Source organism: Mauremys reevesii, linkage group 11 (genome assembly GCF_016161935.1).
Source record: "Mauremys reevesii isolate NIE-2019 linkage group 11, ASM1616193v1, whole genome shotgun sequence".
NCBI lineage: Eukaryota > Metazoa > Chordata > Testudines > Geoemydidae > Mauremys > Mauremys reevesii.
The window spans coordinates 56,635,555-56,659,308 of record NC_052633.1 but is presented as its reverse complement, the minus strand read 5'-3'; the positions used below and the strand labels follow the sequence as shown (position 1 = coordinate 56,659,308).

At 39.1% G+C, this 23,754-nt stretch overlaps 1 protein-coding gene and 1 long non-coding RNA gene across 3 annotated transcripts in view; one reads left to right on the top strand and one right to left on the bottom strand.

Annotated features, from left to right (window-relative positions):
* Nucleotides 1-23,754, bottom strand: part of LRP1B (LDL receptor related protein 1B) — a 1,239,928-nt gene that overhangs the window by 549,919 nt on the left and 666,255 nt on the right. The window contains exons 8-11 of the mRNA XM_039494476.1: nucleotides 13,326-13,548; nucleotides 9,050-9,221; nucleotides 2,548-2,691; nucleotides 1,089-1,325 (exon numbers count right to left, since the gene is read on the bottom strand). Of these exons, the coding sequence (XP_039350410.1) occupies nucleotides 1,089-1,325; nucleotides 2,548-2,691; nucleotides 9,050-9,221; nucleotides 13,326-13,548 (776 nt within the window). The remainder of the gene's footprint in view (nucleotides 1-1,088; nucleotides 1,326-2,547; nucleotides 2,692-9,049; nucleotides 9,222-13,325; nucleotides 13,549-23,754) is intronic.
* The window catches only part of LOC120374594, a 34,162-nt gene continuing 23,273 nt past the window's right edge, over nucleotides 12,866-23,754 (top strand). The window contains exons 1-2 of one of the 2 annotated variants that reach the window (XR_005586164.1): nucleotides 12,866-12,992; nucleotides 22,242-22,331. This is a non-coding gene — a long non-coding RNA (uncharacterized LOC120374594). Of the gene's footprint in view, nucleotides 12,993-22,238; nucleotides 22,332-23,754 lie in introns of both variants that reach the window. The other variant, XR_005586165.1, reaches the window with a different exon arrangement.

The following is a 23,754-nucleotide window of genomic DNA, read 5'->3' as shown; positions in this document are numbered from 1 at the left end:
ATATATCAAACCAGAATATTTTGCTTATATCAGCCCTAGAAAGTGAGACCTTTAAAACACTTTTTTACATAGAACATGTCCTTTGTCATGCCACTTAAGCAGACCGAAGAAGCCTTAAAGCTGTTGGAGAAAGCCACTAGTGAATTCCCCGTGCAGGGAAACTTTGTATAAAGCCAGCGGGGGTGGCTTTGTCACTTCAGGCACAAGCTGCCCTTTCCCCATTGTAAGAGGAAAATGGAGGTATGTTGGGGGGTGTTCAAGGGCAGGGTATGGAGAAGGGGAAGATGCATATGGAGCGTAATGACCCATTATTAGCTAATGACCTTATGCCAGTAGCATAAATTAGGTTTACCCTTGCATAGACCTAATGTGCTGGAGCCATGTGGCCCTGTTAGGGAGCTGCAACTGGCCACCAGCAGCCTCCTGGCCTTTCTGTTCAGTCTGTGCAGCTCAAAGTCAGTGGAGAATCAAGTCCACAGTGCTTTTTATTACAGCCAGGACTTGACTGAAGCCCCACCAGTGAAGGCTGCCAAATCACCCCACTGGCATTCTGCATCACCTCACAGTGACCCCAACAGTCCCATTTTGCGGTCTTTCTTCAGGCCTCGACCAAAAGGAAGATTGTGACGTTCTTCTTAGCAAACCTTTTTCACTCAGTTTTGGACGTTTTGGGCTTGATCTAGCCCAATTTATTGACCTTTTTCCACTGGCATTTCTTTATTTTATAGTTAAATAATTAAGTGCAAACTATCTGGTATCAGGTAGATCATAATAGATCCTGAATATCTCCAGTCTGATTTTCCCAGGTGCTGAGAATATATGGAAGACAATGAGAGCTGCAGGTGCTCAGCATCTGTGAAAGTTTTCCCTCAAGAAACAGAAAAATACAAATGCACAGCTGTAAAACAGGAAAGGAAGGGGAAAAGGACATTATTTAAACTTCTCCAATCTTTAAAAAGGTTTAGTTTGGCTTCAGGTTCAGTTTGAGGTTTGGGGGAGGCTTTTCATTGATTTGGATTCTATATGGATCAGTTCACCCTCTCATTAGTGACATCCTTTTGCTGTTGCTATCACCTCCCATCACTTACCATCCTTCAAGATTGTCTCACGCTCTGTGCCATCAATTTTCTGTCGCCCAATCAGGAAGCTTGTAGTGTCAGCGAAGTAGATGTAATTGGTTTCAGCATGGAAGTCCAGAGCACGAGGGTTGACCAGGTTTTCTATGGGGATCATGTATTCATCAGCAACTTTGGAATTCAGGTCCATTCCTCGTATGATTCCCGGGCGTCCCTTCCCATAAAACAGGAACAACTCATTCTTTGGTCCTGCAGAAAAAAGATTGCAAAATGCAAACAATCATTGCTGCCTAATCTTCTTTATGCTGCATAATGTCACTTGTTAATTAACCAGCACAATTAGAGGTTTTTTATTCAATACTAAACTCTTAAATATTCGGAATGTATCTAAACTCAAAAAGGTTTGCTAATTACATTACCTTAATTAAAATACAAATAACTTCTGTGTTTATGTTATATCTAATTAATCATTCTTTTGTCTGTAACAGTCCACGTTGCAAAAACATGACAGATCATAAGATCACACTGGCTACAAAGTTAAACAGCATGTATAATATCGTAGGCATTTAATTTTACAATTCATTAGGCTCTGTCAAGGCTGTTGTAGACAGTGACTTTGGCATTCATTAAATCTGACAATACAGAAAACTTCAGCAAATTCAAAACAGACCACTCAAAATCTTTCATCTGCAGACAGGCAGAGACAAATAAATCATTTATTTGAAAATTTCATCAGATTTTTTATTGATGATGCCAAAACCCCAAAAGAATTTGAGAATCAGTTTAGTTTACCTGTAAGTGTCAAAATACGAGCATCTATATCTGAACTAAATCAAATGTCTTTGGCCAAGAGATCAGACTAAAAATCTCAGAAAAACAAGCTCTCATAAAACTTTTAGGACTCATATTTTGGTTGGTTCAGCTAATCCACAGGTTGTGTCTCTCTCAGAATACTCCATGTGCTACTGGTCCCAGCCCAAATCAGGAATTTTCAGAGAAGAAACACTTAAGCTGCAAAAAATGTTTGCATTTCTTATGTTACTCAAATCAACTTGTTCTTCCAAACTATCACGGACAAAACCCTGTTTGCCTTATTCACACAGTGGGACTGCTTATGAATCAGAATGGTGAGAAGGATTTGACCCGCTGTGGGTAAAAATTAATGTGAAAGTATTTAATTCTGTTACAGTACTGATGTATTATGACACCACATAAACAGAGAGTAAAAGTTATTAAGTCAATAGTGCCCCAGGTTAAATTTACCCACTGCATAGAATGAATTTAGTCAGATAGCTTTAAGGGAATAAAAGGAGAATGTGAGCAAAATGGCAGGTGCATATTGCAAGCAAATTTTACCTAACAACTTATGTTATTTCTATTGTTGTTGATGATGATGATAACATTAATTAACACTCAGAAGTCTACTCTGAAATATTAGCTGCTAGCAAAGTGTTTGATTTTAACAACATACTTTTGCATGACCTGCCATCACTTCCCAAGACGAAGCCAGTCCTGCAGCGACAAGTCCGTGTTTTGTAGTTGCTGCTGAGCAGACAGATGTGCGAACATCCCCCTGGCATTCCATATGGGTCTACTTCACATGCATGGCTTCTGACTACAACAAATGAAAAATAGAATGCTTGAAATCCTTTAAAAGCAAGATAATTATATGCATCAGCATGTTAAGAGTTTAGACAGAAAAGCGAATCTGAGCTACAATCCATCTTTTCCCAGCATACAGTCATAAGAGGTCAGATTTTTTTTAAAATGATGCCCCAAACAGACAAGAATATAAATTCAAAGTCCTATAATGTAGCTATTAAACCACATTCCACATTGGAGTAGGTACGCCAGTACTCTATACGAACAAGCATTCGTTGAAGTAGCACATCACAGTGGAGACTGACATTATTTAACAGAGTGCAGCGTGTGCTCCTTCCATGCCAACTAAGATCAGTATTGATCCACACCCTGGCTCTATACCCTTGTGGGGGAACCTACTATCATCTCCCAGTCATTATGCTCAGTGAGGACAGGACTGGGATTTTGGCACAACCATGTACAGGGACACAAAAGCAGTAAGGCTCCCCCGCACACTCTTTCCCACATTTGCACACTATGCAAAGCAAGCCACAGTTTGCCCAAAATGTTTATTTTTCTTGGTATTACATTTTAAAGGCATACTTCTGAATTAACAGTAAGAGTATGAAAATATTTGATAATTAAGATAAAGGAAAAGACTTCTAATTCCACCTGGCATCTTGCAGGATTCTTATTCAGGGTTTCTAGCTACTTAGTAATTCTCTTAGTTCTTTAGATTTATTGACACTTGAGGGTACAGACAGTGGGGTAGAGTGTGAACTAGGTCACCTATTGATGGGCACATACCACCCCTGCCAAGTATAAATGCTGGCCTGCAAACATTCTAGACAGATCCTAGGTTTGTAACCTATCATTTAAATCAGCTTCTGTACCAAATGATGGGTGGCTAGCTAATGTGACACCAATTTTTAAAAAGGGCTCCAGAGGTGATCTCAGCAATTACAAGCCGGTAAGCCTGACTTCAGTACGGGGCAAACTGGTTGAAATTATAGTAAAGAACAAAATTGTTACACATGTAGATTAACATAATTTGTTGGGGAAAAGTAATATGGTTTTTGTAAAGGGAATTCACGCCTCACCACTCTACTAGAATTCTTTGAGGGGGTCAACAAGTATGTGGACAAGGGGGATTCAGTGGATATAGTGTACTTAGATTTGCAGAAAGTCTTTGACATGGTCCCTCACCAAAGACTCTTAATCAAAGTAAGCAGTCATGGGATAAGAGGGAAGATCTTCTTATGGATTTGTAACTGGTTAAAAGATAGAAAACAAAGAGTAGGAATAAATGGTCAGTTTTCAGAATGGAGAGAGGTAAATAGTGGTATCCCTCAGGGGTCTCTACTGGGACCAGTAATATTCAACATATTCATAACTGATCTGGAAAAAAGGGTAAACAGTGAGGTGGCAAAATTTGCAGATGATACTCAAGATAGTTAAGTTCCAAGCAGACTGCGAAGAGTTACAAAAGGAACTCACAAAACTGGGTGACCGGGCAACAAAATGACAGATGAAATACAATGTTGATAAACGCAAAGTAATGCACATTGGAAAACATAGTCCCAACTATACATATAAAATGATGAGGTCGAAATTAGCTATTGCCACTCAAGAAAGAAATCTTGGAGTCATTGTGGATAGTTCTCTGAAAACATTCACTCAATGTGCACAACAGTCAAAAAAGTTAATAGATGGTTGGGAATCATCAAGAAAGGGATAGATAATAAGGCAGAGAATATCATAATGCCTCTATATAAATCCATGGTACACTCACATCTTGAATACTACATGCAGATGTGGTCGCCCCATCTCAAAAAAGATATATTGGAATTGGAAAAGGTTCAGAAAAGGGCAACACAAATTATTAGGGGTATGGAACAGCTGCCATATGAGGAGGGATTAATAAGCCTGGGACTTTTCAGCTTGGAAAAGAGATGACTAAGGGGGGATATGGTAGAGGTCTATAAAACCATGACTTCCCCTGGTGTGGGGAAAATAAATAAAGAAATGATATTTACTCCTTCTCATAACACAAGAACTGAGGTTACCAAATGAAATTAATGGGCAGTAGGTTTAAAACAATCAAAATAAATATATCTTCACACAATGCAGTCAACCTGTGTAACTCCTTGCCAGAGGATATTGTGAAGGCCAACACTATAACAGGGTTCAAAAAAAGAACTAGATAACTTCATGAAAAATAGGTCCATTAGGATGGGCAGGGATGGTGTCCCTGGCCTCTGTTTGCCAGAAGGTGGGACTAGGCGACAGGAGATGGATCACTTGATGATTAACTGTTCTGTTCATTCTCTCTGGGGCATTGGCCACTGTGGGAAGACAGGATACTGGGCTAGATGGACCTTTGGTATGACCCAGTATGGCCGTTCTTATGTTCTGATGTTCTTATCCTGTTACTGAGCAGAACTGCCAGAAAGAAAAGCTCATTCTAGATTAACAGCAGAATAGCAAAGATGTACCTCAGAGAAAAATTAAAAATAAGGGAAAACAAAAACAAATACATGTAATTTTCAAATTATAATAGGAGGTAGGCAAGTGACTGAAAATCCTTAAAGATGATATCCTCTGATAAGCAAAATTTCTGTGTGTTCTAGCTTCTTAAAAACTCCTGGTATATATTCTGTGGTAGAGAAGTGGCCAGATGAAAGCCTTCTTCCTCTGCGTAGGTTTTGATCACAAAGACCTGGTAGTCCACATTGCAATGGACTGCGGCCAAGGACATTTAATCTATTTATCCAAATGTATTCTGGGCAGAAGTGTTACCAGCCTTCCCTCTACCCGTGGGAACTCACACAAACAAGGTCTTTTGGAGAGGATGGGACAAAAAGTCAGAAACTCTATTGTATGTGTGTGGGGGGAGGGATTCTAGTCTAGGAACCTCTCAATTGTGGGTCTTGTAGGTTCTTGTAGTTCTAATTCAAAATATGCTGTCTTGGACAACTTCTATAAAAACTGGTTAAAGGAAAGATCATCCCCTGCTGAGACACTTCCTTTGTTCTTCTCTATAGCATAAAAAGTATCTACTATCAAAAGAGAGCTCCAGTTCATCTGGGTGCCTCTTGTATGGAGGAACACACTCATCTGATAAGCTAAGTGCTTCCAACTGCAAAGCCGAGGCTCAGAAATAGCAAGATGTGAATGCTTGGTGAAAACTTCGTTTTGCTGGTGATAGCAGAGAACACTTTGCTGAGGAAGCTGTTCTCAAGAAGAAGCTATGCCTGTGTCAACATATGCAGCATTGGCACTGAGTCCTGGTGCTCACTGATTTTGTCCAACTCAGGTTTTAGCTTTGAGCATCTTGGACTGGCCTCATGCCAGACTTCTAGGAGTCTCCTTGAGATTCCACAAGGAGGGCTTGGAGGTGGGACCCTTGTGATTATTCTGCCACACTGGTAAAGGTGGAAGTCGCAAAGTGGCCTTCCTTCCTCTTTAGATGCCATACTTGAAATAAGGGGGAGGGGGAAGGACCTTAAAAGTCATTGGCCACAACTCATGACATTGTGGGAACCCAAGAGTGAAAGAAGAAGATCTAGTACAAAGAAAGACACCAAACTAAGATGTTTGGATGCTCAACAAACTTTTCCCCTGGAGCTCCTGGGACTCAGACGCTGGGGTGAGGATGACAGTGCTGCTGCAAGAGGACCAGGAAACTAGAAAAAATGCCACAGCAAAGGCAAAAAAAGAGGAGGGTGGGAGTTCTGAAAAAGAACAAGTGCCGGGGAACCAATGTAAAATCAGGTGCTCAAATAGGGTAAGTACTGCTGAAGGATACAGGTTTAATTAGACAGGTTTAAATTAGAATCCTGGGTGCTGGAGATCAAAGAAACATAGTCTCCTGTGGGGAGATTCTTTGCCAGCTTGGTCAAGGAGAAAGTGATGGAAGCATTTGTAAAGCACGGGGGTTTTTGCACAAAAGTGAGGATACATGATGGATGCTGGACAGCAAGACATGCTACATCTAAGTGAAAACACAGCCAGTGTTTCCAGAGCAGTCTTTCTGACATTCAGGATCATGATCTTCCCAACCCTTTCCAGATATGCCTCATGTGAATGCTACCCCCTCCACTAGTTCCCTAGTTCAGCAAGACAGATTATGGTTCCTCCTGTACAGGGAGCTTGGAGACAGGATTCCTACATTCTAATTTCACCCTTCTAGCACACCTATGCAGGGCTCAAAGCCTATTTTCTTTTTTATTCCCAACTTCCTATTTTTGTTTTCTTAAATAAAATACTATTCAAGTTCCATATTCTAACAGTATAATAGAAACCTAACCAAGCTGAGATAGACTGTACAGTAAATCTTAATGAGCAACAAACATGTCCATTCAGAACATAACAACTGGTCTAGTGCAACAAAGAGCACAGGAAAATACCACATAGTCACAAAGGATGTAACAAAAGTTATATCGAAATCATATATCTTGTGTGCTAAACCTCCTTGCTCCTCATGAGGACAAGAGGTCAGCCTACAGCAGTATGATTCTTTGCAATGCTCTTTGTGGATGGCATCTGCAGATCAATGTTCTCAACTATGGGTTGAGAATCAGTTCATCCAATCTATATCAAGCGAGAGTTTGATGCAGCTTCAGAATCCTTTGTAACATAACAGTTCAATTATATAATAAAGTTCACATTGTTTGTAAAGCTGGTGTGCCAGTTCTCATGTTAGAGTAGCCAAAGCATTAATATCTGTTTTTGTGAATGATATCAAATAGCTCTCCTTGGGAAACCATCATTTTACAAAATTAAAGCCTTACTCTTCATTGTCTGCACGTCCAAAATTTCCACAAAAATCAGTCGGTATTTTGTGTGTGCAAGGTCTGCAGGATCAGGCCCATAATTGCAACTGTGCAGGAATGGGATTTTCCCATTCACACAAATGTTTGAGATTTTGAATATTTTCATTTTGAATCAGAACAAAAACAAGAAAACTCAAAAAAAATGTGTGAGGGAAAGGTGAGAAATATTCCATTTTAGGATAATTGAAACTTTTTTTTTTGGCTTGCTGACTGCCCTCCTAACAGGTGTCCAGGCTGCCTGGAGTCCTGGGCTGCCCATCAGGTGGACACCTGGGGAGCCAGGCAGCCTGGAAAGCTTGGAAGCTTGAGGAGCTGACCAACCAAGGATTCTGGGGAGTCTAGGATCCCAGAGAACTCCAGCCTTCAGAACTCCACCAGGCAGCCAGCCAGGGATTCAGATATCCCACCAGCTGGGAAGTCTGTAAGCCTGGGGACCCTGGCTCCCTGGCCACCCACCAGGCAGGCAACCTGGGATCCTGCAAGGAAAGAAGCTAGCCACTCACAGAGCCTTGGAGCCCAGGGAACCCAGCTTATGGCAGCCCATCAGGCAGGCTACTGGGGATCACCGGGAACCTCAGTTCTCAGGAAGCTCACCAGGCTCACTGCCATGGAAGCTGGAGGCTTGGGAGCACAGAGAAGTGAGTGGGCTGGCTTGCAAGTTGGCAGGAAACTGAATAGTCAGGCAAGCTTGCAGGCTGCCTGCTTTCTGTTGAAAGTTTTAACAGAATCAGCTCATTCCAGTGGAATCTTTTGAGTCTGTCCAATCCGTATTTTCCAATGGGAAACTGTTCTATAGGAACGTTTTTGATCTGCTCTACTCATATCTATTTTCCTAGCAGATGCACAGAAGAGTTACATAAGTAACTTCATTACTTGTCATAGGGGTTTTCTACATAAAAATCTTACCTATCAATATGCCTGTTAGAACAAAGGGCAGATTAGCCCCAGGGCCGCCCAGAGGGGGGGGCAAGAGGGGCAATTTGCCCCAGGCCCCGAGCCCCACAGGGGCCCCCACCAGAGTTTTTCGGGGCCCCTGGAGCGGGGTCCTTCACTTGCTCCGGGGGGCCCAGAAAACTCTTGCGGGGCCGGGCGCAGGAGCTTCTTCTGCTCCCGGTCTTCGCCGGAGGGGGGTCCTTCCGCTCCGGGGCGGAAGGACCCCCCGCTGGCGAATTACCGCCGAAGACGGAGCGGGACCGCCGCCGAAGCGCAGCTCGGTCTTCGGCGGTAATTCGGCGGCGGGCCTTCCTTCGGGACCCGCCGCCGGCGTGAAGACCAGCGCGGGGGCCCCTCCGCCGAATTACCGCCAAGACCGGGCTGCGCCGGGCGGTGGGTCCCGCCGCGGCAATTCGGCGGCGGGGGGGCCCCGCCGCGGGTCTTCGGGGCACTTCGGCGGCGGGTCCCGGAACGGAAGGGCCCCCCCGCCGCCGAAGACCCCGGGCCCCCGGAATCCTCTGGGCGGCCCTGATTAGCCCCCAGCATAACTACAAAGATTTCAGCGAAGTTACACCAGAATTGGCTCCAGAGAAGAGTGTACCACAAAGAGAATTCTGAGCATACCTGATGGTTGCATTCTTTTCTGATAGACATGGATCTCTCTTGCATTTTCAAGTCTAATCAGTGACTGAACATCTGTGTGATTGTATCTGTTTATTTGTAAGATGCTGAAGTTATCTGAATTAGTTGCATATAGATAGTTTTCAAATACTGTTAAACTATAAAGATGCCTAACCTGAAAAAAAGAAAAAACATGGCTATTTTAGCATGACTTTAGAAAATAATAATAGAAATAAATAATAAACAATAATTATAATAATATAATGTAATATATAGAGACTGAACTGTATAATGGAACCAGTTTTTGAAAAAAAGTCAATACATATTTTTAAAATCTCAGTGAAGCCTAACCATCAAGTGATTTCTGCTTTCTTTTCATGGAGCAATATAATATTTTGATTAAAATTCTTGTTTTACAATTAAATTTATGTAAAGACAGAAAAAAAATCAATATTATATATATATTATATTGAATTTATATATACATACACACACACACACACACACACACACACACACAATTCTAAACACACTTCTATAAATCTCACAGACTTTTTTTTGTCTTAGCTATGTCTGTCTTCTAGATTGTAAACTCTTCAGTGCAGGAAATGTTTTACGTGAATAATAAATAAATAATAATAATAGCAACAGCATTCAGCAGCATTCAGTAAAGAGTAGTAAAAGGCTATTATTGACATACAAAATGGAAGAATCATGCATGCACAATACGTAAGGTGACTCACGTTCTTATTTGAATGTTATAATTAGAGTTGAGTGAATGCTGTAAAATGTTTTCAATAAATATTTTCTTATTTTTTTTAAATGGAGTTCCCTGGGGTGTACCAGGCCTTTGTGGCTCCTACTGGAAGGCCCACTACCTTTGCAGATCAGTTTTTGGCTAGGGCCAGAGGAATGAAGAAGGGTGCTCCCCGGCCAACCTGGGAACATAACCTGAGAAGGTAAAAGGGGCCTTGTAGGAAGAGCCCCAGGGAAATAGCAGTGATGGATTGGAGTGAACAGTATGTAGTTGCTGTGTATGGGGTCCCTGGGTTTGAACTACAAGTAGTGGGTGGTGGGCCTGGGTTCCCCTACCAGCCACAAGTAAAGTGGCATAAACCCCAAGAAGGGGAAAAGCCTTATTTGGGAGTCAGAATATAGGGATGAATTTAAAGGACCCAGAGCTGGGGCTGAAGACCCTTGTGGGGGCAAATAGACTGTTTAATTACCAAACTCTTTAATACCCAGAAAGGGGTTCATTTGGACGTTGTGACTTGGCCAGAGGGCCAAGCCATTGAAGACTGATCAAGGTCAGCCGACAATCTGTAGGGGGAACAAAGGTGGAGAAAAGGAGCGTAGTACCCCATCCAGTTGCTCAAAGGCACTCCACAGATGAATGCCCGTTACATCATCCTAGCACTCCTTTTTGTGTTGACTTTCTGTGAATTTTTGGGTGGCTGTGTTTTACTGGAATAAACACTTCCTAAAAATAAATTCCAATATCATATTCATAGTATTCAGACTTAATGTGTGTATCTATGCATGTGTGGAAGTGCATTCATTCAATCAAGAAACAGGGACACAAAGTTAGTTAACAACTTGAATATCAAACACCCAATACTCCAGAGACTGTTTGTGACCAACTGAAAGAACTAAAAAAAAAAAAAGTAAAATAATTATTTTGAAAAAAAAAATCAAGGAAATTCCAATCTGATGGTAGATATTCCAAAAGATGAATATTTGATTCTGTTAATCAAGGAATTATGCACTGTGATGTAGCCACTCAGCTCAATGTTATGCTGGATACACAGACACCTTTCTAAAAATTCTCATTTTGTACAACTAAAATCCCACCCGTTTCTGAAAATTACTTCTACTGGACCAGATCTTGGCATCCATACTCAGACCTTACTCAATCAAAATTCTAAATTGTAATCAATAAAATTTTGCCTGATTAAGACTCAATAGGATTTAGTCCAATCATAGTTATGGGGATGTGGAGAAGAAAACACTGAAAATAATGATGCATCTGCATCTGCAGTAAGTTATTACAATGCCAATGTTTTACCAGGAAAATATTGTATTATATTTGTAAATATTTTAATATTGAAGGAATAGAGCCCTGTGCTTAAGAGAAAGATTCCCTCCTGCATTATAATTCCCCCGCCATTGCCCATTTCTTAACGTTTTATTATTCATTTGCATCCCATTGTGAGGTACTATACTGACTTAATTGGAGTTGTGCAACTATATTTTTATGATGTATTTTATGATGTTTTAATTATTTTTTATCTGTTTTATGCATTATTGTGATGGTTTTTAACCATATATGCAATTCCCCAAGTATCTTGCAAACATGAAAAGACATATAGCTTATTACCAGTGAAGCCAAAGAGATGGAAGCCAAAAAGATTATACATGATTATACCAGCAAGCAATAAGCCAAATCTTGTTTTCAGGATCAAGACTTTAATATCTACAAAGAATACCAGTTAATATACTTGAATTATATAGATTTAAAGGAATCCATTTTTATCATTTTTATGAGATGAGCAGACTTTTTTATAAGAGCAAAAAATAGAATTCCATATCCCAGTGTTTAAATATCTATAGGTTCATTTGGCTAAAATTTCTCTCTGTTTATTTGATTATATAACCTCCTCTCCTGATAATAATTTCTAGCCCCTAATTTTCCAGTAATGTCCAGCTACCCAGTAACTGGATGAAATTCAGCCCTGGGATAAACTGACAACTCCAATGAAATCCATTGAAATCACCAGAGTGGACTGAGATGATTGATAGGTTGCTCCTTCTGTATGTGATTTAACAGACTGCCCTAATAGCCAATTGGAAAGGTTAACTTTTTGCTACTTCTCACTCCCTCAAACAACCAGCATTCAAGGACGCATATTCTATTCTCTCCATTCTTATCTAGCTAGATTGTTAACTAAAGCAGTTCCTCTGATCTGTTTTAGGAATTGTTCTTCAGCATCTAAGCTCCCTGGACAAGAGGAAAAATAAAACAGGCCAAATTGTAATCTTTGCTAAGGCACTTTAACAGACTGAATCTGTGATAGTAAGCTGCAAAAATTGTGTGCCAGTTACTGCTAAAGATGGACCCACCTTCTAATCTAACTACATAGTGACAGAATGTGCCAGCAGCACCAGAAGCTGAAAGGATTCAAATTTACAGGAACCTCCTTTCCAGCACAATTGGCCAAAGGCCATGGCCAATGCAGTCTATTACAGAAATTGAAAAGCCTGATATCTTCCTCTCAGCCTGCCCACCAGGGCATCTCTTTGCTATTTGCTGTATTCATATTTTAAAAAATCAAAAAGTTAAAATATCCTGTTGTCTCTTGGTTGAGCTGGGGTCAGTATCAAGTCTTTGCTTCATGCCAATTTCCCTTTGTTGGAGACAAATTGATATCACAGATGGACATGTAATGTGCTCATTCTGAAGTCACATGTTTTTAACTACTCTATGTACATGAGACTTGTCAATCTACAACTGAGATAGACCCAGCCACACATGCCATACACAGAATGGGCAACTGGAAAAGCCCCAGCTCTGTCACTGTGAGTAGCCACTAGGAACAGCTGCCTTTGTCGCTGTCCCTTCAGGTTTCCAACTGTCTTCCCAACTGCCACAGAATCTTTCATTCCTGACACTCTAGTCAGAAGCCAAAAGGACAGCAACAGACACATCACACTGCTGTATGCTGTTGTATTACTCCTCAGCAGATTTATCGCAGTCCCATGGCTTAAGGGCTTGGATTCAACTCCTACTGAAATCAATGCAAATACTCCGACTGATTTCAGTGGGAATTGGATCACTCTATATTCATCCAGACTGGCCTGGACTGGTGAGCACATCTCACTAATCATCTTTTCCTTCTTTGGTGTTATCAGGATGCATCTCCTCACCCTTATATCTCTTCATCCTAAGGTATTAATGCTATCCCCTGCCTAGACTTACTTCTAACTCTATAATGTCCTTCCATTTCCCCCTCGAGATCCTTATATCTCTGTTCCCCTCCTTTCCTATGTTGTCTCTTATGTTCATTTCCTAAAAGTCACAGCACAGGATCTGGCCCATAGAGTGTAAAGTGAAATAAACTGCACATAAAATAGAACACGCAGCTGAGTACTTGATTACCTGACCCATTTGGACCAAACACAAATAGTGAATCTTACAACAAATATCTGTTAATGCTATGCAAATTCTTTTAATATTATTACTTTTTTATTATATTAGCTGAATCATCAAATAAATACTTACTTGTCGGCCTTGAATTATTGTATGCCTGTTTCTTCCTTGATAGTCAACAACTTCTATGTAGTCCAGATATATGTCTATCCAGTAAACATATTTATTGACCAGATCTACTGCCAGAGCAGTTGGCTGCTCAATTTTAGATTCTACTATCCTTGTTCTATTCATCCCATCCATGTCACATCTCTCAATTTTGGCCACATTCCCATAGTCGGTAAAGAAAAGTTTTCTGTTGAAAGAAAATCAAGTGTTGTGGATATGTTTTTGCTTTGTTATGTTTTAAGAGGGTGAGCTTGATGGGTAGGTCCCCAGTGGGGCATTCTGTAAAACAAGTTTTCATTCTAATTCATTTCAGTGGTTACATCTGTTAGTAACCCATAACCATTACCATATAATATCAGTCATAAACACAGAAATCTGCTAATGAATACTGTAAGGCATGAGGGAGCAGGTTAACTAAAGATGTGAAATATTCCAGCAAATGTGCAATTGCATTGGATTTTGTTCTGTTTTTGTTAGAGAATTTTTTTAATGTATTGAAAAATATGTGCCTTGAGGGAGCCAATACTGCTGATTAGACATGAAATTCTTATGTAATTAAGTGCATCAGCCCAAAAATGTGTGTGTCTTATGTGTTCTGTTTATCCTGCCTTTTAAATTGCTTCACTGTATTTTTTCTTTCCTCTATAAAGGCTATTAGAATTTCATTTATGTAGATGCTAAGATTGTTACAAATAGTAGAGATCAGCAAATTTGTGAAATAATTAAGCAGCTAGAAGCAAATGTATATTGACAGCTATAATAAATGAAAAAGTAATCCAAAGTTCTAGATGCTCTCAGGGTACGTCTATACTTACCGTCCGGGTCGGCGGCTAGCGTTCGACTTCTCGGAGTTCGATATATCGCGTCTAATCTAGACGCGATATATCGAACTCCGAACGCGCTCCCGTCGACTCCGGAACTCCACCGCCGCGAACGGCGGTGGCGGAGTCAACGGGGGAGCCGCGGACTTCGATCCCACGACGTCTGGACGGGTGAGTACTTCGAATTAAGGTCGTTCGAGTTCAGCTACGCTATTCGCGTAGCTGAACTTGCGTACCTTAGTTTGAACCCCCACCCCCCCAGTGTAGACCAGGCCTCAGATATTCCAGAATATAACATTGCACAAAAGAAGGCAATATACTCTATATTTCAGTGTTATCCATTTTGGGGAAAGAAAGACAGGGAAGGGCTACTAGCCCTGAAGAACCTCTAGTGCATTTATTTTTCCAAAATGAAACATCCTGTGCAAGATTAACAGAAATCTATCAAAGACTTAAACATACCACGAAAGCTTCTAAGCCTGATTGTTTGATTATCATTCACTGTTTAGTAAACACAAATCAATTTCAATTAACTTGACAATATTTTAACAAGATTACCTTCTCATGAGACTAAATTGCATTTGTAAATAGAAGACCGTCTTTCCATGACTTTAACACTGTCTCAAGAATAATTCAGTTTCTAGTTACTGAACATTATTAATATTGCCTTGAGTATCAAAGATTTGATTTTCCAGATTTAGTAAATTATCTGTTAGTTATCAGCATTAATGGAACAGTATGTAAAGCCAGGGGTACCTTTTTGTTGAATAATAATCTAAAAATTAATTGTTCTAGTAACTGTAGCTTCCACTGAGCATTTAATATTGCAGTATGTGGTACGTTGGAAAGAAAGTGGAGTTGCAAAGAAGCCAAATGAAAATTTTGTTACATTATTAATACCTTACAACAAATGAAAATATATTTTAAATGTAGGTCAAAAGGGTCTTGAATCCAAGCAGACTTTTAAAAATAAAAAATACATTACAATAATGTTTTAAATACATATAGTTTAGAGGAAGATGCTTCTGTTGTGTTAAAATGAACTGATCATATTAAGCTTATTCTTTAAAAAACACAAACTCACCATTCCGTTCAGTGTAAAAAACTGGTGGTATGAATCACTAATTATATTGTGCATGGTACAAATGACATGAGAAGCATATTAAACTGTGAAAGTTAAAATTAGCAAAGAAATACAATTAATTTAAAATTATAGTCACAAAAACAGTATCTTAAAATAATGTTTACTAGCTATCATAAATATTAAGCCCTCTCACCTATTGCATTTAAATAAGACTGGGGAAAAACAACACTAGATGTACTTTAGGAAACAATCCTGCATTTACAGATATAAGGTTTGGATAAGCTAATAGGTCCTTTCCATCTCAGACTCGATGATTAATAACAAAGCTTACCTCAGGATCTCAAAATCAAACTGGATTCTTTCTGATTTTACAGTAGCACAAGTAACAGAGATTACGGAATCAGAATTTGGCTGACCACATTATTGATAGTAAACTCCTTGGGGGCAGGGATCATCTTTTTGTGTGTGTTTGTATAGTGCCTAGCACAATGGAAAATGCACAACCATATTCAGCACAGAGATCAATTAAGACACCTGAGATCTTTGACACTATCAGGCCCACAGAGTAAATTCTTACTGTGGCCTCCAAAAACACTGTCCTGCCAAACATCATTATTCCTCAACTGCAACTTCCTTGTAGAGCTTGAAAGACTCCTCCCCACAGTCCAGCCCCCAAAGATTATATTCTTCCATCACAATTCTCATTTTTCCTTCAGGCTTTCTTCCTTCCCCAGCTCCTACCCTTCTCTGAGTTATCCCTCCCTGCTTCAGTTCTTTTCAGGTTTTCAAAAGCAACACTCCACCAGTTTACACTTTGTTTGCAAGTTCTCTCTGCAATGATCGGAGATGGAAACAAATGACACCTGGGGTTGTGGAGCATAATTGTGTGGCAATACAGTGAATTCCACAGCAGTGGAATCGTAGAATACCGAGGAGCCTGCCTGTACCTTCCTAGCTGCCATTCCCCACACCTTCTCTCTCTCTCTTCCATGTCTCCTCTCATCATATACAGAGCCCTGCAAATCTGCGGATATCAATATTATAGCTACATCTGCGGATGCAGATATTCATGGACTATGTTTGTGGCTCACATGCAGATACAAAATGTGTATCTGCACAAAGCTCTAATCATAAGGACAGGAAGCACTAGAGAAGGGGAAAATCTCGCAAATGCACTGGTGTTTCAAGTGCAGTGCCTACTTCCCACAAGACAATGTAATGTGAAGAAGAGGTATTTCTACAGCACAAAGCATAAGGGAAACCTGATCTTAACTGTGTTCTCTAGGCACTATAATAATAGAAATATGTATTAATAACAACAATAGGCTTTTTGCCAGTTTCCCTATGAAGAGTTGTGGATTTGGTTCCAGTTAGAGGGCAGCAATGAACTGGGCTGCAGTCAGTGCCTCCTGCTCAGGAGAGGGCAATACAGAGGCTCCCTTGAAGAACAAGGCTAAGATCCAAGGGTGCATGGAACCTAGCTTTGAACCACCATTCATTTCACAACAGAACACCACCACAATATTCAGAACCAGCCAACCAAATGCCCTTGTAGAACATTCACTGTAGAATAACCTACTTTTAGCACAGAAATCACTGAGGGTATCTGTACAATCCAAAAAAAACCAAAACACCATGGTGGTGAGTCTCCAAGCTTGGGTCAACTGAATCAGGCTCACAGGGCTCAAAATAGCAGTGGAGACATTCCCACTTGGGCTAGAGCCTGGGCTCCAAGACCCGGTGATAGGGGAGGATCTCAGACTCACTGTCACAGGCCTTTTTTTTTTTTTTTTGGCGGGGGAGGCAGCATAGACTTACCCTTACTGGTTTATATCTGCAGTAACACAGATGGCTGTCTCAGCAGTGAATAGGATAGTAGCTATGAATTTGTGTACTTCTCAAAACAAATCTCCTTCATTACTATGCTAGTTACAAACTGTCACTCTCTAAATTCACCTCTTCTAAACTGAGTAAAACAAGGCAGCCTGCAGGGCGGGGAATCTACTAGTTACTGAATTATTTATATATTTATCTGGCAATTTAAACTTCTCATATATTTTCAGGTGCTCTAATGCACAGACTACATTAGTTTCATGTCCACAGTAGGAAATGACCTTAATATCCTTCTGAACAACCACCACATTGTTCTGAAACCATCTCTTTGTTTGCTCCTTCCATCATCTTCATTATGATAAATAGGTTGCACCCTATTATACGTTTGCTAAACCTGAATGGAAATCAATGATAGTGCATCTTAGTTCTGTCTTTCTGAAGAGCAGTAAAAACAACCTTTGTGATATATGTGATTGAGACTATATGCTTCAGTTTTAGTCTAGACTATTTATAAATAAATTGGAGAATAAATTATCTTGAACTTGAACCCAGGCTGTGAGAGATAAACTATGCCTGGGAGCACCATTCCCAGAGTTGAAACCAATACACTTCAAAAGAAAGAAAACAGTAATCGTACATAACAGAAAAAAACTGAAAAAATCTTAACTAATAGGTGTGATAATGCAGTCAAGCTGCTTAGTAGCAATGAGAGCTTTACAAATGGATGAGACACTATTTCTCAGGGTGGTTAAAAATCAATTCTTTTTTAAATCAGATTTTTTTATAAATGTTTTTTGAGGAAAAAACCTATCTAAAGATAGTTTTAATTAAGATACATTATAGCTCATCATTGAATAGGGATTATAAATTCTAATTCTATCGTATGAGACAATATATTCATTCAATGTTTAAGAAAAGTTTTGTAAATGAGTTCCAATAGTTCATGGATTAGGGACCCAATTTTATGGGGTTCCACAGACTTCTGTATAGAAAGATTAACCCAAATAATATATCTACCCAATGGGACTCAGTGCTCAGTGTAGAGGATACCATCAGAGATGCTTAGTTTTGCAGTTCTCAAACTGTGGATTTGTGTCTCCAGAAGTAACATGCTTGTTAACAGCAAAAATGTTTTAAAATAAATAAATAATATATAGAGATGAGAAATAACAGACCTCAACTCAATTGTCCCTCTGAAAATTTGTGTACAAAGAGTCAATCCCTTACCTCTCTCTAAAAGTGCAAAGTTTCAAAAAGTTCAAGATTGTTGGGGGTGGAATAGATCTGGACAAGGAGAAGAAGTCTGGAGATAAATGTGAGAAGCGAGGGACATATGCTTGTTTTGTGAAAATATTACATGTTTGCTGTTGAAGAAAAAAACACCAGAATAATTAACGTTGTTTTAGTTAAATAAAAATTTAAATATCTGTCTGGTGATGTTCTCCTCCTAAAACAGCATGGCAAGAAAAACCTCCAAATATTAATAATTAACCCATTGAACTGGAGATAGTTCACCTCCCAATGACTTCATAAATATCTGCTTCAATTCCCTTTGTTAAATGAAATAACCAATCATTCATTTTCTGACATAGCTGTAAAACTAATCCGATACGTTTTCAAAATAAATCACTGTTTAAAAATGTATAGTGTGTACCTTCTAAAAATGAAACCTACATCTATCTCTGAGTTGTGAAGAATATGTAATTAAGGTTATAACAACCAACAAGAATGCACTTTTATGTAGAAAACTGTGATTAAATTGAGTCTTCCTGACTAGTGATTTAAATCATGATTTAAATCAATTTGATTTAAATCAAATCCACCCTGCTATTGCTCAATCCATTCCTTCATCTGTGGCAACCTCAATAATCAGTGCTTCCAAGTTACTTCAACAAACAGCAGACTGGCAGTAGAAATACCAAAAGCAGAAAGCTTGCTTGCTGCTCCTCATGTCAATGGTTCCGCCAGATCCAATGACACATAATATGCGTGGAAATGAAAAGGGGATTGTGTGCGACTGCTAAGAATAAGTCCAGCAAGACTTCTTAATATTTGTAGAAAACAGAATAATTCCACTCACAATGTGCTGTAACTGCTATGTGCATAAATTAGAGAGAATGCCTATTTTTGACCATTTGCTTGTTTGGGAAAAGAATAAAAATATGCAGAATAAGTTTGGCAAAATTGCATTGTCTTCCTATTAATCCACACATCTTTTCAGCAGTGTTAAGACATTAGTATCAGTACTCGACATGGGGGAAAAACCATAATAAAATAAAATAGAATAAAAACTTGTATTTTAAATCAAAGCTACTGAAAAATAAATTCAAGATGAGGGAATGTTAGGAAAAAATTATATTCTGACTGTATACAACTATGTAGTATAGATATATCTACTTCACGGAGACAGATATATTATATTATACATAATATATATAATGTGTGTATAGAGAGAAGGTGGTGCCAGGACAAGTCATAGATAATCAGCACCTCTCAGGATCTGGTTATGTGTTAATGCCTCATTACAGTTTAAAATTTGAACTCAAAAGTCAGGAAATGCAAAAATGAAGGTAGCAATAGTAAAACTATATCCATCAGATTATTCATAAACTGTACTAAGATATTAATTTTAGTCAACCAGTAAATTTAAAAAATATTAAATATAGATAGTATTTTTTTATTTTCTTGTGGTTAAATCTGCAAGCTCAAAATTTGCAACAACATTTCACTTTTGTTATTTTTTTTTTAAAGATGGGAATGAAAAATAAAACAAACGATAAAACTCTAGCTCTGGAGCTACCAAGTTATACAACTGGGTTCTGATCAACTCCACTGTACTGCTTTCTAAAAAACAAAATCCTAGGTATGGAAAAAATTCAATCACGCTATAGCTGCATTATAGTGCCACACGTAATTATAAATCTCACACTCACAAAAATAGTTTATAGATTTTTTTTATAACAACGCACACACACTTTTATTTTTATATAACACTGATATAATGATGGGCACCAGCCATGTATGATATCTTTGCTTTATCCACAATATTCATTACATATTGCTGTTGCATTTACTTCTATTTTTCAAGACATAAAATGTTAGACTGAAACGTGTGGTCTCTGACTGGTGATGGTAAATGTTTTTGGAAAGTTTGAACAGAAATCCTTCAGCTCTTTTTTGATTTATGAAAGAGTGAAAACAAAATATACTTCTCAAATGGTCAAATAAATTCTAATCACACTTTAAAATCAAAACAGAAGTAATTGGAGTCTTGGTTCTGCCCCCTGTCCACCATAACAAGCTTCTGCAATGATGTATGCTGCAAACAATCTTGGATCCACAACATGCCTGTATACCACTTGTTGGTAAAGCAGGAATCTTATATGATAGTAGATAATACAATCAACTTTTTATCTTCATGTGAAATCCTTACACTCCTTCATTATCCTCTCTCAAGGTATTGCAGTCTCATCAAAGTCATGGAGGTAAATATGCAATACACCCACTGCTCTGTCATATTCTCTGCCTCTCTCACTCCACATATGGATTTGTCTCTCTGCATCTGTGTAAATACCATACTAAAAATAATTGCATTGCTACTGAAATAGAAAGCTAATAACAACAACAACAAAACAGTTTGTAGTTTTTGCCAGAGGCTAAATACTCAACAGAATTTTGTGCTAAATGAATATAAACAAAGTGCCAATCTCACTCTCTCGCTCATCATAATAGCTAAATCTATTTTTCCTCCATCTGCGGTAAAGAGATTAAAGCTATGAGACATAATCCTGAAAAACTGCATTCTTTAGCAGTTATCAAATTTATTCTTGCTTAATCTGCTACTCTGTCTAAATATAATTCAATACCCTTTACCTTAAGCAGCGTAATTAGCTTGAGCAATTTGGTGCAGTAATGCTGAATTTTTAATGTATTTTTTCTCAGTTCTAAATGAAGGTAAGGGATGTTCAGTCTGAAATTGTTATAGTTTCCAAAGCTGATTCTTAAAACACATTTGTAGAAGATATTCATGGACTCATTCAAATTTTGCTTTCTTGGTATACTGAATTTATACCACTCCCCACCAACACACCCACTCAGAGTACATCCTGAACCTAGAGTTGGCATCTGCCACTTTGTTTTATTCATATAATTATGCTCATAGTAGGAGAGAAAAAATCCCTTCCTCCATCTCCCAACCATTCTTTCTGAGTTGTTCCACTGATTTTAAAGGGAATAATTGCTGCTATTATACCTGAATATGGGGAGGGGAGAGAATGGAGAGTAGAATATGTCCCAAAATATGCCAAATGACTGACATCTCTGGCATATGCACTCAATTTAGGCAACTAAAACCTTCTTAATTCAAAGGTCAAAACAAAATATTTCCCCAAACCAAAATTCCAGACTGGCATCCATTATTAGTCTTCCCCCAGAGGTCAACAAACCCAGGTTCCAACAGACCAGGAAGTGATATACATTCCCAAGTTGAGGGCTTTCAAACAAATCCCATTATCTCAAGTGCCCTTCTTGCTTTCAAGTTTGGTGACAATACAGAAGGACAGAAGCAGTCTCCCAAATATCTTCCACCCAAATGAAACAGGATTTTATAGATTACATTTAACAAACTATTTGGGTTGATTCTAGAAGCAAATAGGAAGTGAACGGAGCTGATGATGAATTGATGTAATAAGTACTCTAACATTACTAAGAACATGGAAAGATGAATGATTTACTAGTAGAAGATTCTGAGCATCCTGTACTGGTATATATAGCAAACTGCCATGATACACTATGAAGGTGACAATGGCATGAAGACCTGGGTCATCTTTGAGAAATATGGCCTCAGACACTAAATCAAATCACCTTATAGAGATAATTAAGTATCACTTAGCTTTAAATCTAAATTTAAGGTATTGTCATACACTCTTCTACTGGATTAAGTGAAGGTATACAAGCAATGTCCTGATAGATTTGAAACATCAAAAGTTTGAATTCAAGACTGAAACAAAAACAAAAAACAAAGCTGACAATTAAATTGTTTATTCCTTATGGCTCAGGTTTTATTTTTAATTATATTAATTCAGATTTATCTTTAGTGAGTTTAATAACCCAGAATATTTAAAATTCTTGCTTTCCAAGTAGTAATTTCAGAGGAGGAGACAAGGAACAAGAAAGGGATGAAAGTTGGATGAAATGTTGTAGAGGAAATCCAAAAACTAACAAACAAATCACGTAAGTCTGATGAAAGCCTTTTATGAATAGAAATGTGAGTGGTGTATTTCACAATGGGTAGATACTCCTATTGATTCATTCCATGATATGATCCCTATTTAATAAATATCTTAGGGTACATCTATACTTACCGGCCGGGTCGACGGGTAGCGTTCGACTTCTCGGAGTTCGAACTATCGCGTCTAATCTAGACGCGATAGTTCAAACTCCGAACGCGCTCTCGTCGACTCCGGAACTCCACCACCGCGAACGGCGGTGGTGAAGTTGACGGGGGAGCCGCAGACTTCGATCCCGCGGCGTCTGGATAGGTAAGAAGTTTGAACTAAGGTAGTTTGACTTCAGCTATGCTATTCGCGTAGCTGAAGTCGCGTACCTTAGTTCGACACCCCCCCCCAGTGTAGACCAGGCCTTAGTTTAATGATGTAATTCACATGTGGAAGAAACAAACTCCACTCTTCGGTTAGAAGCAACAAAATCAGAGACAGCTTTATTCAACACATGCAATTGCAAGGGAACAACACAGCTGACAGAGAGCATCTCTGCCTCAGTTTCTTCAAAGTACAAGCAATATCACACAAGCATTTATACATTTTAATGGCATGCATTAATTAAAAATATCTGCAGTTTGTTTATGTTATGTCCTGCCCATTCCTGTATTTTCTCACTTCTGTTCTCAAACATCGCTATCCCAAGGCTGGGTCATGCTAACTCTACTCTGCTGTCTTCCCACCCGCTTCTGACATGAGCCCTGCTTCTACAGGTCCCGTGATATTAGTTGCTCTGTCTCTGACACTTAAATGGCAACTTAAACCCTCTCTTTCTTTCCCTGCTTCCACACAAAATACAGTGAAGAGGAGGTTCTTGCAATCCCGGGTCATCAACTTGCATACTACAAGTTGGGTCACAAGAAAAACATGATCTCTGTCTATGCAATTAGGGAGGGTTTCTCTCATTACATTCTTACACTGGATGGCAAAGTAAAAAAAATCAGCAGTAGTTGGAATTGTGAAAAAAAGAAATATGTGAAAGTTTAACAATAAGAAACTATAAACTCTGGAAAGGGCCTCTTTAAAATTCAAATACAGGTGAACAAAGCTCGTGGACATAAGAGGTCTTATTTGGTAAGAGGTCTGATTCAGAGGCTTTGGAGTTGACTGCATACTTGTGTAAATGACACATGGGACATTCACATTACATCGTGATTAAAGATTGTAAGCAGGGAAGTTGGATCCCAGAGGTGGGTAGCAAGAATAAAAAAAAAATAGTGTAATAGGAGGGGTTGCAAATATGGAACTGGAAGTGTCCCAGGATGAGGGCAGAGCACTGCACCAGACTTCAAAGAAGTGCACCTGACTTCAAAATGAAGGAAGAGGATCTAGGAGACGGGAGAGGACGGTAGATAATCAAGGTCCCCATATTTTCT